Genomic DNA, 14,585 nt, shown 5'->3' on the forward strand with positions numbered 1-14,585 from the left:
CCGTCCAAGCGGACCTGATCGGAACATATGAAAGGCGCCTTAAGGTCCCAAAAGAGAACTCACAGAACTGACAGTCTCCCCGCTGTCAGAATACAATACCCCAACGGGAGTGATTCCCCCATCCACATTGCATGTATTGGATGGGGGAATGGAGTCACTTTTTTCGTTCAACCCAATACCTCCCCCAGGAAGTGGTCCTAGCTGAAAGTGTCATCAACTTTAAAAAAACTTTTAGATATCTTCCTCAGGAAGAATAATATACAGGGCTATGGGAATTTTAGTTATTTATTTATTGATTATAGGTACTTCTATAGAATTATTAGAGAATAAAAGTTACACAGACATATGTTGAACTGAATGCACCTGTTTATTTTTTTCAGCCTTACCAACTATGTAATTATATAATTACCATGGAGGAATATACATCATGTATTTCAGAGATGTACTGCATATGTTATAATTGCCCTGAGATACATGATAGAGATTAACCACTTGCCAGACACGCTACAGCCAAAAGATGGCTACAGTGCAATTGTCCTGTTCTTCGAAGGCATCCATGGACAACCTCCCAGAACCCCGTCCCCTGCACGCCCCAGGGGCGCGCTGTGTGACTGTTGTGTCCTTTTGACGCAGCTAATCACAGATTGGGGCAAAGGGCCAATCACAATGTCCCTTTACCATGTGATCAGCTGTGTTCAATCACAGCAGATCACATGTAAACAGACCTTTCCTCACACGCTGTGTCTGTGTGAGGAAAGGAAAGCCTATAACCGGCATGGCTGTCAGTACATGATTTATACTGATAAGCAGAATCAAGACACTGATCAACAGTGCCCTGATTATCAGTGCAGCCCCATCAGGGCCAGTAAGTTCCCATCAGTGCCCATCAGCGCAGCTTATCAATGCCCATCATTACCGCCCCATTAGTGCAGCTTCATTACTGCACATCAGTGTAGCCTCACCAATGCCTATCAGTGCAGCCTCATCAGCCCACATCATTGAAGAAGAAAAATTACTTATTTGCAAAATTTTGTAACAGAAGCTAAGAAAACCTTTTTTTTTTTTTCAAAATGTCCTGCATTGTTTCATTTCAAAATCAAAAAAGACCAGTGGTGATTAAATATCACCAAAAGAAAGCTGTCTGTCTCAAAAAAAATGATAAACATTTCACATGGGTATAGTGTTGCATGACCGTGTAATTGTCATTCAAAGTGTGACAGTGCTGAAAACTGAAAATTGGTTTGGGCAGGAAGGGGGTAAAAGTGCCTAGTACTGAAGTGGTTAAAATAATTTATTTTTATTTTTTTTTACAAATCTAGCAATACCTAAACGCATTTTTATTGCATGTATTTCTAGATATTTGCACATTTTAAGATTCAGAAATATGACAGCAGAATATATTTAAAAAAGAAAAAGATTTTCTGCGTCTTAAGTGGCAGTTTTGTTGTCCTTGACATCCCTGGTATAAAGACATCAATTTTCTATAACATTAGCATTCTGTGTTCTGATGGATGCATTGATCCCGCACACATGTATACTCGGGGATACGCTGGGAGATTTGGTCAGCCGCCATCCTGTCATTGATTTGAACAGGCTGCCTGCAGAGAACACCCTCGCCTCCCGTGTGGGTAGACGGCCCTTTGCACACATATACAGATCAGTACACCTGTGTGAATGTGTAATGTTATCACATATTCCTTACAAGTTAACCTAGACAATTCAGGATTTTTTTGTCTTACTTTTTTTTTCTTTCTCTTAGCAATATTACTTAACACTTTACGTGGAGGCTTAGGAATGTTGGTCAGAGGGCCCTTACCCTGGGCTATACCTATCTTGAAGAAAAACAGCTGTTAGGCAAAGCACTAATTGTTACAGTGTCAGCACTTATTCCCTGAACTCTCTGTATTTGTGTTACTAAAAAAAGTTCTTCCAAGCCACCTCTAGATGAAGCAGCATCCTGAAGATTGGAGGGCGTTGATAGGTCTGTCTCCTTTTCTTGTTTCGTCTGTTGCTCCTGGTTCTTTGGTGGTTCCGGGATCCTCTTTACTCTAGAAACATGTATCCAGTCGTTGGAATCAGCAGTCAGAACAGCAGTTCTCATCACAGCTGTCACTATGGTGGGTTCCCCGTATGGTGGATCTATGGTCTTGTGTCTATGAAGTTCCTTAACCACTACCCGATCTCTTGGCTTGTATGGGTGGGTTGGATCATCTGTGGAAAAAGGAAACGAGAGACATCACTGTATACACCATTCAACACCCTAATCAATTCCTGGACATATCTTTCCTGGAATAATTCTAAATCACCTGGCATAACTACCAAAGGGTCTCTTGTCCAGGGTGTGGGGAATGGCTTGCGCATAAAAATTTTAAAAGGGGAAAGTTTAGTGACATTATTAGGTGTCATCCTCATCTCAGTCAGAACAGCTGGCAGGTACACCTGCCATCTTTTAAATGTCTCACCTGTTGCCTTCCTTAATTTTTCCTTCAGGGTCCTATTTGCCCATTCTACCTGAGCAGAACTCTGTGGGTGGTAGGGTATGTGGAACTTCCAGTCAATGCTCGTCAGTTTGGCTACCTGTTGTGTAACCTTTGAGGTAAATGCTGGTCCTATGCCCGAGTCTATACTTACTGGACATCCCCATTGAGGGATGACTTCCTTTGCAAAGAATCTATTCTTTATTTCATCTCTCACTACCTACCAACCCCGATGTCCTATGCCATAGAATTGTGCACTGTGACGTGGAAGTCCTATTATACCTCCCTTTTGACATTAGACCATTTGCGTCTAATGTCAACCCTTTTTGCTACCTGTCTAATCTGGGAGTGGTATCCTCATGTATTACCTGAACACAGTCATGTTACCCAGGGGGATTATCAGTTTCACCCTTTATCCCTAACAAACAATTTAGCAAAGCTAAGGGACCTGAGTTAAAACCTGCATATTTCACTTCCAAATTAGCAGTTGATGTCATAATCACTTCACAACCACTTGCCCTTTGTGCTGTGTAGTAAAATTCTTAAGGACATGCAGTACATGATGGGCAGTGAGAAGGATAGTTTTTTGTCCCAGATTCACACTCATTGCGTCCTCCACCGGATGGCACAGACGTCCAGGGCTCTCAGACATGCTAGCATGCCCTGTACTGGACTTGGCACTACTTAGGATACTGGTCTCATGTGTCCTCTATGATCCTGAGTGACCACAGCCACTGTAGTTTTACAACTGTCACGAGCGTACACATGTAAATCAACATTGTAATTTGCTAAATCCAGAGCAGGAGAGGAAACTAGCGAGGGCCTCAAGGTTTGGTAGGCATTGATCCCACTTCTGACACCAAAATAGATAGGATCAGTTTCTGTTTGTAGCCCAAACTTGTCCTCGATTATTTTTACCTCTGGATCCAGGAGAAATAAAGCTCCAGACACCGAAGTGTAAAAGCTGTATCTCTGAAAGTTTAATGCAAGACAAGAACTGTTATAGAGAACTCAATAGGCGTTGCTTAATTCAGGATGACCAATTAAACATTCTACTCTTATCAGGATAGTTGCGTGAAGAACAGAAACTACAAATGGCTGAGGGATACCATATAAGGTGAATCCATTTACAGTGAAATAGAAACTATTCTCAGGAAACGAGAGAGAAGTTACAAGCAAAACTCCAAACCAAAACTAACTGTTTACACATCTAGAAATTGAGGCATTATACAAAATGGATGCCAGTTAAAAAGATACATTTCCTTACAGGGCCCAATTTGAACGTAAACCCCTCTCTTCAAGAAAGCATAGTTCACTGGAATAAAAAATATCTTCTTTTGCAGCATAAAAAAATAGCAACAGAATCACTTTTAGTCACTGACCATAATATTATCACATCATTTCTTTTAGGAACTTAATGACACCGAAGAAGAGTTTGTTCTTGAAGTGCTCTCTGGATGTGTACAGTACAGAGATCTGTTGGACATCGTTGTTGACGCTTTCTATGCCAGAGATGGGAAGAATTCTTTAAAGTCAGAGCACTCTTTGTATCTTGGTACGTGTCGCTATTACAATATCTACTGTATTAAACCAGTGCAACAGACTAGAGAAAACCCAGAATCACACAAAACTAAAGTTGTCCCTATGTAAATACAGGGCTGAATGTTGTAAAGAAAAGAGAGATTTTTAGGGCTCATGCAATCAGCGGCAAGTGGGTTAAATGGCATGCAAGAACATACAGAACCTGTGCAAGGCCTTGTTCACACAGGCATACTACAGCCTCAGCTCCAAAATTGAGATCTGTGTGGCTCCATGGCCCTGAGCACAGACTGTCTGCATTCGGGGCAATGAAACCCCACATGTACAGACATATTGGGAGCAGAAGCTGTGTTAATGCAGTCACTGAGTCCCAAAACACATCAGTGACACACCTGTGCATCTTTGTGATGGATAAACATGGCCCCTGCACAGGTATGTGCCGTAGTACACCCATGCAAATGAGACCAGAAATTTTCGAAGGGAGCCACAGCTACTTTGTAGGGCTTCCAATATAAGAAAATGACAGGATGCGGTTGTATGCAGGTACACTGAGACTTGCGTAAACACACAGACACAGAGTGCTTCTTAGCATGGACAAAGGAATTTGTTAGATGTCATTTGTTTGGTTCCCAGGCCAACATCTATGGGTTTATGGCTAGATTTATTAGTGAGAATATTCCCTACCCAGCCACCATGTCCATAACTAGCCTGTATTATTAATAACCACAGTGTTTCCCAGTTCCAGTCCTCGGCGGTCACTAACAGGGCATGTTTTTCAGAATCCCAGGCAAGAGCGCAGCTCTGTTTATGGTTGGGTCCCTTTCACACTGGTGCGCTTTTGCTGCGCTAAGGGCTGATTCACACCATGAATCACACAGGAACGTATCACAATCGCAAAGGCAGTGTGGATTGAACACAATGTGGGAAACGTGCACGGAACGTGGGTTTCTGGCACCGCGTTCTGGTGTGAACTGGCCCTAAAACACACCTTTCCAGCGCAACAAAAGCACAGGAAAATCAGTTCCCCTTTAAATCCCATGTAACTGTTCACATTGCTGCACTGCATTTGTGCTATGTTTTGAAAAGACCTGAATGCTGCATCTTTGGGCCAAAAATGCACTTCTCATTGATTTATATAGGAAATGCAGCCATGGCTCATTTTTAGTGCATTTTTTTAGTTATATGTCCAAGTTTCACAGGTGCATGCTGGGAGTCAAGAATCCATAAAATGCACCAAAAATACATTGAAAACGTGTCAAAAATACCATATGCATATTTGCAAAATGCATACCGCATTTTTAAGCGCACCAGTGTGAAAGAATTTCAGGAGGTGGGGCGGGGTTTTAGGGTCATGTGACCGCTGTGATTTGCCATCACAGCGGTCACATGATCAGAAAAGGTCCCAATCGAAAGGGGAAATTGGGACCTTTCCAGGAGTAGCGGACATATGTGCTGGGAGTGCGCAGGACACGTGCTTTCAGCACATATGTATTTTTTAATTGCGCTCAAATATGTAGCCGCTCGTCGTCAAGGCCCAGACGCCGAGAGGCCGCATATTTGTGTGCGATCGGTGTCAAGGGGTTAAAGGATAAGTTCACCTTTTTACAAAAAATAATAAATACGCATTTTTTTTTTTGCAGGTAAAAAAAAGGTGAACTCATCCTTTAAATTACGTTTCTTAAGTTTTTATATGTTTTTTAGCCCTGAGTATTTCCAAGATAATCCTGGTGAGGGTCTCCTATCAAGCAACTTTAAACATGGTTCCTTTTTGAACACCCATAAACTGGGTATAAATTTTTTTTTCTATGCACTCAGCTGTTTATTTCTAACTGAAGCTAGTTACTGAAATGTGTTATATATATATACAGTATGTTTCATTGTATGCTAAAAGCCTAGACTGTTCTGATAACTGTACAATACTAGAATAAGCAGTGGTGCATGCTGAACCCATGGGATGTTCTCCCTGGATACCCTGATTGATGCACATATGTGGTGGGATAAATACAGCAGGAGGCCTTAAAGTGATATTAAGCTCTCAGTTTTTAAGTGCTTTCAGCAGCATACTGAGTATGCAGCTTACTTATTTTTCAACCTTTCCTGTGTTCCTATTTAAGCTGGTGATATGACTGCTGCCCAGGGGTGGACTGACCATTTGGAAACTTGGGCACTGCCCGAGGGCCCGGGGTCAGTAGGGGGCCCCATGAGATGCCCCTGGTACCTTTTTCATAGGCATTTTTGAGTTTGGGCAAGGACACAGGGGCCCCATGATCCCCAATTGCCCGGGGGCCCCATGAGTTGTCAGTCCACCCGTGCTGCTGCCCCAGGTTTCCTTTTTCAGGGTGGCTCCTTTCTCTTACAGAATCCTATGGAGCCACTTTTGCATGCAGAGACTAGAGTTGTCTCTCCCTGCACTGTGTGCATCAATAGGAACACACAACCCCATAGCCTAGGTAAGGGGGGAGAAAAGTGGATCTTCCTCCCCCTTCTTTCTCAAAGCTAACCAACTTACTCCAGACTACCTTGTCAACTGTTAACATTTTCCTGTAAACACCAAATGTTTAGGGAAGCTGTACTTAGGCTAGGTTCACATCTCCGCATTCCTGTGGGCCGCGTTTTGCACAGGCATGAGAGCCCATTCATTTGAATGATCTCCCATGCCCCTGGACATGCAGGAAAGAAATCCCTGCACTTCTTCGTAAAATGCAGGCTGCACGGGAACCGAGGTTCCCAGTACAGTTGCGATTTCTAGTGGGGGTGGTGTGCCATTAGAATTAATGGCACCCGCCCGCAGGTCCGCATTCCTCTGTGTGGGCGGTTGCTGCTGCACGGATTTTTGTGCGGATCCGCAGCGGCACCACCCGCACACATGTGAACCAGGGGTTAGAGAGCAGGAGTCAGCAGCATTCAAAGTTGTGAATTTTAAGTGCTGGGATAAGAATCTTACTGGGAAATGTTTAATTTACTGCGCTCATTGTGTTGTGCTAAAAAAATGAGGGTTTAATACAACTTTAATGGGGGTGGTATAATTGGGAGCAAAGGAAAAAGTAGAATAAAGAAAATAGCAGATTGGTAAATCCAAACCCTATGGCAGCAGAAACAGATCCGGGGAAGTGATGACAAAGCAGATATTCGCTCATGTCTAAGCCTGATCTGGAACTCATTTTAACTTGGTGCATTACTTATTTAGACCACTAGGGGGGGGGGAGGGGGGCATTAATTGTGCACTAGTCTCATGCAAAGGCAGGACCGCCCATGAGGTTTATCCAAATCCCATTCAGAGAGGTTTTTCTAAGTCAGACCAAAGTTTCAAGATTTCCACTCCTTGCCTGAGATAGTATATTGTTTTTATGTTGTCATAAAATGCTTTTACTTCCACAGTGTTCTGTTACATCACCACGTTTAAACTAGAAGAATTTGGCATTCAGCTCTTCAGTAGAATCATTAGGAGCCAAGATGTTCCCAAGATGGGCAAGGTAAGTTTTTCATTTTAATGTAAAATATTCAGAAATATGTTCATGATTGAATATTTAGGTCAATTGATTTAGATTTTTTCCAAAATATTTTAAAGTGATTGTAAACCTCAGACATGAAATATGAACAAAGCATATAGTGTGTACTTGTCTGAATTAACAGCACTGTGTCACTAAGTGGTTAGTTTTCAACCTGGCAGCACTGGAGTCATTGCTTCAAATCCCAACCATGGCACTACCTGCTCAGAGTTTGCATGTTCTCCCTTTGCCTGCGTGTGTTTCCTCCGGGTGCTCTGGTTTCCTCCCACACTCCAAAGACATACTGGTAGGGGAATTGTCTCCTGTCTAAATTGGCCCTAGTATGTCAATGTATGAATGTTAATTGGGAAACTTATATTGCAAGCTCCTTGAGGGCAGGGACTGATGTGAATGTATAATACACATGCAAAGTGCTGCGTAAATTGATGGCGCTATATAATTACCTGAAATAATAATAATTTTTATCTGTTGCTTTGTTCTTCTGCCTTCAGTATGAATCACTTCTGACAGGTTTTCCTGACACTAAAAGATGGTGACAGGGGAGGGATCTCCAGCAGATTGACAGCCTCAGCTCTGTTCCTGTGAGCTGTATAAAGGGGGGGGGGTCTATTCCTTCCAATCAGCTCTCCTCACTGAGTTTTGCAGGGTGTAACCTCATCTCTCTGCCCCCTTTTTTGACAGCTCTACAAGCTTTTAAATTCAGCACTTTGAATGGATGTCACTATACTGGCTATACGTAAGGGTTTACAACCACTTTCATCCAATTTTTTCGTTTTTTTTTTTCAAATAAATGAACACGCTGCATGGTAGGCACTGCCTCTATTTTTCTCAGTTTAAAGTGGAGTTCCACCTGGAAAAAAAAATAAAAGTCTGCAGCTACAAAAACTGTAGCTGCTGACTTTTAAAATACAGCACTTTCCTGCCCCTCAGTCAAGCGGTGTCCTCACAATCGCTGGTTTCACCGGCCGTCTTCTCTCCCTGGCGCCATCATCTTCAGTGTGGACACCCGGCTGTGACATCTTGCGGCTTCACAGTCGGGTGCCCACTGCGCATGCACGAGAAGTGCTGGGCTTTGTGAATGGCATCGTAGTCTTCTCGGACCTGTTACGTGTCCCACAAGACTACGGGGAGGGAGGGTAGGAGGACAACGTCCGTGTCCAGCGGAAGTGGGAGCGAGTATCTGTCAAATTCGGGTACCCAAAGGTGCCAATCCTTAATGGGGAGCGGGGGACAAAGGCTTAAAGCGGAACTTCCCCTTTTGGGTGGAGCTACGCTTTAAATCTAGTTCACACCTGACAATAAGTAGTGTGTAAGTTTAACACTTCCAGGTGTTTAGCAGAGATATCCCTGACAATGCCTTCACCTGTTTTTCTCTCCAGGAGGACAGAGCCAACTTTGTTTAGGCATCTCCTTGATTTATGCATTGACAGAACGTTTAGTCATCTCCTTGGGAATAAAAAGGTTGAGAAAAGCTGGTGTACATAGAAAATGAAAAAATTGCTAGGGGGAGAGGAAGAAGTTTTTTGGCAGAAGAGACCCTGCATGCATTGTTTGCCAAAAATCCCTACCTCCTAGCAATTTTTTATTTTTAGAATTTAATTCTGCATTAATAGAGTGGGAGAATGGTACAATCTTTGTCAGTTTTTTTTCTTTTCATTTTGTCTGAATCTCATTCTGGAGCGATTTACCACAGGAAAATAAAGGAGACCCAGACAACAATCAGACAGACAGGGTTTCTAGCTTTACCTTCTCTACTAAAAAAAAACTATTTTGGTTCCATCTGTGTCAGTGTTGGAGTTATTTCTTCTCACTTCCTGTGTTGGTGACCTTAGTCATTAGAACAGGAAGTGAAGGAAATCCCCCCCAACTGGGACACACAGGAAGAAAATCTACCAGAGTATTTCTACTAATTTTGACTGTATATTTTCAGGGAAATACTAGAGATTAGAACTGTACTCCAACCTTACCCTCCATGGCTCTCCACTTTTGTTCATTGAATTTCAGTTCTTCCAATCATGTATGCCACATATGTCGAACACAAGGCTTGCAGGCCGAATCTGGCCCACTAGGTCTCATCATGTGGCCCTCACACCTAGTTTTGCATCTGGAACATGGCGGAACTCCATTCCACCACCTCCGGCTCTCACCCTCCACTCCCTCCACAGAAGCCTTCTGTGTTCACAAGGGACAGCTTTGCTCTCAGCAACTCCCAGATATAACAGACCCTTGTTTGCACTCATGGCAGGTAATGGCGGAGACAGATCTCCAGAATCTGAGAGAGAGAACAATCTCCCTGCAAGGCGAGGCAGAGCTGCTTACACAAGGAGGTTCTATAGCCAAATACACGGGGTGTAGAGACACCTACATAGGGAGGTACTAGAGCCAAATACACTGGTACTAGAGCCGCCTACACAGGGAGGTACCAGCTGGGCCAGGTAGGAAAGTAGAAATGCGAGGAAGCTTTGGGGGGGGGGGGGTGGTGTTGTTGGGCTTGCACACTGTACACATCACACCCCTAAACCCTGCACTCTGTACACATTGTACCCACCTGAACTCTGTACTCTGTGCATAGTGTATTCCTGAACTCTGCACTCTGTGCGTAGTGTACTCCTGAACTCTGCACTCTGTGCGTAGTGTACTCCTGAACTCTGCACTCTGTGCGTAGTGTACTCCTGAACTCTGCACTCTGTGCGTAGTGTACTCCTGAACTCTGCACTCTGTGCGTAGTGTACTCCTGAACTCTGCACTCTGTGCGTAGTGTACTCCTGAACTCTGCACTCTGTGCGTAGTGTACTCCTGAACTCTGCACTCTGTATGTAGTGTACTCCTGAACTCTGCACTCTGTGCGTAGTGTACTCCTGAACTCTGCACTCTGTATGTAGTGTACTCCTGAACTCTGCACTCTGTATGTAGTGTACTCCTGAACTCTGCACTCTGTATGTAGTGTACTCCTGAACTCTGCACTCTGTGCGTAATGTACTCCTGAACTCTGCACTCTGTGCGTAGTGTACTCCTGAACTCTGCACTCTGTGCGTAGTGTACTCCTGAACTCTGCACTCTGTATGTAGTGTACTCCTGAACTCTGCACTCTGTATGTAGTGTACTCCTGAACTCTGCACTCTGTGCGTAATGTACTCCTGAACTCTGCACTCTGTGCGTAGTGTACTCCTGAACTCTGCCATCTGTGTGTAGTGTACTCCTGAACTCTGCACTCTGTATGTAGTGTACTCCTGAACTCTGCACTCTGTATGTAGTGTACTCCTGAACTCTGCACTCTGTGCGTAGTGTACTCCTGAACTCTGCACTCTGTGCGTAGTGTACTCCTGAACTCTGCACTCTGTGCGTAGTGTACTCCTGAACTCTGCACTCTGTGCGTAGTGTACTCCTGAACTCTGCACTCTGTGCGTAGTGTACTCCTGAACTCTGCACTCTGTGCGTAGTGTACTCCTGAACTCTGCACTCTGTGCGTAGTGTACTCCTGAACTCTGCACTCTGTGCGTAGTGTACTCCTGAACTCTGCACTCTGTGCGTAGTGTACTCCTGAACTCTGCACTCTGTGCGTAGTGTACTCCTGAACTCTGCACTCTGTATGTAGTGTACTCCTGAACTCTGCACTCTGTGCGTAGTGTACTCCTGAACTCTGCACTCTGTGCGTAGTGTACTCCTGAACTCTGCACTCTGTGCGTAGTGTACTCCTGAACTCTGCACTCTGTGCGTAGTGTACTCCTGAACTCTGCACTCTGTATGTAGTGTACTCCTGAACTCTGCACTCTGTATGTAGTGTACTCCTGAACTCTGCACTCTGTATGTAGTGTACTCCTGAACTCTGCACTCTGTATGTAGTGTACTCCTGAACTCTGCACTCTGTGTGTAGTGTACTCCTGAACTCTGCACTCTGTGCGTAGTGTACTCCTGAACTCTGCACTCTGTGTGTAGTGTACTCCTGAACTCTGCACTCTGTGCGTAGTGTACTCCTGAACTCTGCACTCTGTATGTAGTGTACTCCTGAACTCTGCACTCTGTGCGTAATGTACTCCTGAACTCTGCACTCTGTGCGTAGTGTACTCCTGAACTCTGCACTCTGTGTGTAGTGTACTCCTGAACTCTGCACTCTGTATGTAGTGTACTCCTGAACTCTGCACTCTGTGCGTAGTGTACTCCTGAACTCTGCACTCTGTATGTAGTGTACTCCTGAACTCTGCACTCTGTGCGTAGTGTACTCCTGAACTCTGCACTCTGTATTTAGTTTACTCCTGAACTCTGCACTCTTTACATAGCATACTCCTAAACTCTGGACTACGCGTACTCCTGAACCCTGCACTCTGTACGTAGTGTACTCCTGAACTCTACACTGTGTATGTAGTATACTCCTGAACTCTGCACTCTGTACATAGCATACTCCTAAACTCTACACTTCGCGTACTCCTGAACCCTGCACTCTGTACATAGTGTACTCCTGAACCCTACACTCCTGTATGTACCCCCCCCCCCCAAACCCTGTGCTGTTTACATGGCACACGCCTGAATTCTGCACTTTGTACACCATATACTCCTTAGTACTCCAATGTATCTCAGTAGATACATAGTTTTACAGATACAGCCAGCCCCTTGAGGGCAACCATAATGCTGAGGCAGCCTACAATGAAATTAGGCACAGCATCACATGTGGCCATGACTACAGCTTTCTGTTTTCAGCAAGCTATGTACAGCTTCCTGCCAGCCCCTCCCACCAATTATATTCTGCCTGCATTGCATAGAGAACCACAGAGGCTCACTGATGTCATCTTTGGGTCTAAAATAAAGTATGCAATGAAAACAGGTTTTATTTAATAGTTTATTAAACATGTTGATCAGATTGGAAAGAAGGAGCCAGGGAAAGCAAAATATAAGCAGATGATACTTTAACTTTAGGGTACATTCACAGAAACATGCTTCCCTTTAGCAAATGCATGGTGATGCCTTTCATTCTTCTGTACATTTTTCTGCAGCGCAATTTTGCAAAAGAGGCAAGGACTTCTTTTGCAAGTTTCTTGTGTGTAGAGCAGCCCATTGAAATGACTGGACTGCCCTACACATAGCACGTGGAAATTCATGCATGTTCCATCAGACCTGCGTGGTGTGATCGGAGCCTAAAATTGGGAAGATAAGGACTAGTAAGCCATATTTGGTATCCATGATACAGGCCAATCCATATTCTGGTTCCGATAAAAAATGGATATGCTCATGGTCTGTCTGCAGACCTATGAGGGAAGTTGTATTAATTTTATTGGTAACAGCATTTTTTTCATACTGTACACAAAGAAGCTTAGGTACAGTATATGGTAGAAAAGGATCCACACGACCGTTGTTGCTGTTTAAAACCTTGCATTTATTAGAAGACCACAGTGTAAAAATTGCAAATACAAAAAGTTGATGCCTTTCACCTAGACGGCTTAACCTGACTTAAACAGTGTAGGCTAAAACATGGCAACTTTTTGTATTTGCAATTTTTACATTGGTGTCTTCTAATTTACATAGTCTGTCTGAAAAAAAGACAAAAGTCCATCCAGTTCAACCATTAAAAAAAAAAAAAGTTATAATCCTACACCCACAGTTGTTCCAGAGGAAGGCAAAAAAACCAGCAAAGCATGATCCAATTTGCTCCAGCTGGGAAAAAATTCCTTCCTGATCCCCCGAGAGGCAATCTGATATTCCCTGGATCAACTTTACCTATAAATGTTAGTATCCAGTTATATTCTGTGTATCCAAGAAAGAATCCAGGACTTTTTTAAAGCAATCCACTGAGCTGGCCAGAACCAACTCTTGAGGGAGTCTATTGCACATACATATACATTATTATTTTTATTATACAGGATTTATATAGCGCAGACAGTTTACACAGCTCTTTACAACATAAGGGCAGACAGTACAATTACAATATAAATTAATACAGGAGGGATCAGAGGGCCCTTCTCGTTAGAGCTTACAATCTAAGAGGGAGGGTCAATTGATACAAAAAGGTAATAAATGTGGGGGGTGGGCTGATGGAGAAAATACATGTGCAGTTGCTAGGTGGGGGCAAGATAGGCCTCTCTGAAGAAAGTTTTTAGGAATTGTCTAAAAGTGGACAGAGTAGGAGATAGTCGGACACATAGGGGAGGGGAGTTTCAGAGGATGGGTGCGGCTCTGGAGAAGTCCTGGAGGTGAGCATGGAAGGAGGTGACAAGGGAGCTAGAGAGCAGGAGGTCTTGAGAGGAACTAAGAGAAAGATTTGGTCGGTATTTTGAGCCAAGGTCAGTTGTGTACCTGGGGGCTGAGTTGTGGATGGCTTTATAAGTTGTTGTAAGTATCTTGAATTTTATTCGTTAGCTGAGCGGACAGTAGTGCAGGGATTGGCAGAGAGGGGTGGCAGACACTGAATGATTGATAAAATGGATGAGCCTGGCAGCATTCATGATGGACTGAAAGGGGGATAACCTATGTAAAGGTAAGCCAATGAGGAGGGAGTTGCAGTAGTCAAGGCCGGAGATGACCAGGTAGTGAGTTAGAAGCTTTGTGGTGTCATTGGTTAGGAAAGGGCGTAACTTGGAGATGTTACAGAGGCTGAGGCAGCAAGCTCTGGACAGTGATTGGATGTGGGGACAAAAAGGATAGTTCAGAGTCCAGGATTACACCTAGAACCATGGTGAGCAGGGACGAGTATATATGCAAGATTGTAAAGAGCAACGATGTTCATGCATATCCTTTTATACCAAGTATTGTACACAGCAGGGGCGGACTGACCATTTGGCAACTCTGGCACTGCCCGAGGGCCCGGGGTCAGTAGGGGGCCCCATGAGATGCCCCTGGAACCTTTTTCTTAGGCTTTTTGAGTTTGGGCAAGGACACAGGGGCCCCATGATCCCCTATTACCCGGGGGCCCCATGAGTTGTCAGTCCGCCCCTGGTACACAGCTGAGCAATTGTGGATCGGGCACCCACGGGCTCTCTGAATCCAGGATATATGGGTAATAGCACTATCATTGTATTTGTTTTAGGTACAGCATGTGCCTTCATGTAAATAGCATGGAATGCTTATCTGG

General features: G+C 44.0%; 1 protein-coding gene across 2 annotated transcripts in view; it reads left to right on the forward strand.

Moving 5' to 3' along the window:
- Window positions 1-14,585, forward strand: part of CFAP99 (cilia and flagella associated protein 99) — a 158,776-nt gene that overhangs the window by 18,816 nt on the left and 125,375 nt on the right. For both annotated transcript variants that reach the window (XM_089691512.1, XM_089691513.1), the window contains 2 exons: window positions 3,888-4,032; window positions 7,395-7,489. In XM_089691512.1, the coding sequence (XP_089547638.1) occupies window positions 3,888-4,032; window positions 7,395-7,489 (240 nt within the window). The remainder of the gene's footprint in view (window positions 1-3,887; window positions 4,033-7,394; window positions 7,490-14,585) is intronic.

The sequence above is a fragment of the Staurois parvus genome, unplaced genomic scaffold (genome assembly GCF_062004578.1).
Source record: "Staurois parvus isolate SC_StPar_1 unplaced genomic scaffold, SC_StPar_1.0 ptg000564l, whole genome shotgun sequence".
Taxonomy (NCBI): domain Eukaryota; kingdom Metazoa; phylum Chordata; class Amphibia; order Anura; family Ranidae; genus Staurois; species Staurois parvus.